Source organism: Apteryx rowi, unplaced genomic scaffold (genome assembly GCF_003343035.1).
Source record: "Apteryx rowi isolate R43461 unplaced genomic scaffold, aptRow1 scaffold_2280, whole genome shotgun sequence".
NCBI classification, from domain to species: domain Eukaryota; kingdom Metazoa; phylum Chordata; class Aves; order Apterygiformes; family Apterygidae; genus Apteryx; species Apteryx rowi.
This window is the reverse complement of record NW_020448620.1, coordinates 4,958-6,398: the sequence shown is the minus strand read 5'-3', so window position 1 is coordinate 6,398 and position 1,441 is coordinate 4,958. Positions and strand designations below refer to the sequence as shown.

Here is a 1,441-nt window from a genome sequence, read left to right as displayed (position 1 = left end):
AGCACGGCCCCCCCCCCGGGCGGGCACCGGGTGCCTCGGCGGCTCTGGGGCGCCTCATCGGTCTTTGTGAAAGAGATAAATCGGCCGCTGAAAGCCTGTGGAGAGACGGGGGGGGGTCAGGGGGGGCCACGGGGAGCCCGGCACATCCCCCCGCCCCCAGCCCCACGGCCACGGGGGGAGCTGGGCTGCCCCCCAAGGGACCCAGGCATCCGGGGGGGCCCTGCTCTGCCCCACACGGGACCCAGGCGTCTGGGGGGGGCCCTGCTCCACCCCACAGATTCCCTCCTGCCCCCCAAGGGACCCAGGGGTCTGGGGGGGGGCCCTTGCTCCGCCCCCCAAGGGACCCAGGCATCCGGGGGGGCCCTGTTCCACCCCCCCCGCCCTAGGCATCCCGGTGCCCCCTCCCCACCCCCCCAAAAGGGGCCCCGGCGCCCCCCACCTTTGGAGCTGTTCTGGGGCGTCGCCACGAGCTCGTAGCTGGCGAAGCCGACCTCGGGCGAGGTCAGGTAGGAGGGGAACTGCTCCGGCTTCAGCTTGATGCGGTAGTAGTTTCTGTAGGTGGTTTCCTGCGAGGGGGGGACACGAGGGGGGGGCGCGGGGTGAGCGCTGCCCCCCCGCCGCCGCCATCGCCCCCGCCGCCCCCCCTCCGGGCGCGCAGCCCCCCCGCTCACCGTGAGGTTCTTCCTCTTGCCGTAGGAGGACCAGGGCTGCGGCTCGAGGAGCAGGGCGCCGCCGGGCCGCAGGTGCCGGAACGCGCGCTTGAAGAGGCGCTTGAGGCCCTCGTCGCCCCAGTTGAGGTGCACCCACTTGGTGAGGCTCAGGCACAGCACCACGTCGTACTCGGGCCGCTGCGCCGCCAGCAGCTCGTCCCGCTCCAGCACGTAGTTCCCCTGCGCCCGCCGCGGGGGGGGGGGGGGTTACATGGGGAGGCCCCGAGCCCCCCGCGGCCCTGCGTGGGGTGGGGGTGGGGAAACGGGGCATCTCCCGGCTCCCCCAAACACCTGGGGGGTTCCCCAGGGCCCCAAATCCCTGGGGAGAACCAGGGGATTCTTCAGTCCTCCCAACTCCCTAAAGGGATTCTCCAGCCCCCCCATATCCCTGGGGAGGAACAGGGTTTTCCTCAGTCCCCCCAATTCCCTAAAGGGATTTTCCAACTCTACCATATCTCTGTGGCGGAAACAAGGGATCTCCCAGGCCCCCCAAAGCCTTAAGCGATCCATCACCCCCCCTGTATCCCTTGGGGATAAACAGGAGAGTTTTTAGTCCCCTCAGTTTCCTAAAGGGATCCTGCCGCCACCCCAAAGCCTTAGGGAATCTCCCAGCCCCCCCATATCTCTGAGAGTTAACAGGGAACTCCTCAGTCCCCACCAAACCTTGGGGGATCCCCCAGCCCCCCCTAAATCCCTAAGGAGAAAAGAGAAGATTCCTCAGTCCCCCCAAC

General features: G+C 68.9%; 1 protein-coding gene across 1 annotated transcript in view; it reads right to left on the bottom strand.

Moving 5' to 3' along the window:
• Nucleotides 1-6: 6 nt before the first annotated feature.
• Nucleotides 7-1,441, bottom strand: part of MEPCE (methylphosphate capping enzyme) — a 5,678-nt gene continuing 4,243 nt past the window's right edge. Inside the window, 3 exon segments of the mRNA XM_026065514.1 lie at nucleotides 7-95; nucleotides 440-566; nucleotides 672-1,029. Coding sequence (XP_025921299.1) covers nucleotides 55-95; nucleotides 440-566; nucleotides 672-1,029 — 526 coding nt within the window. The 3' untranslated portion in view covers nucleotides 7-54.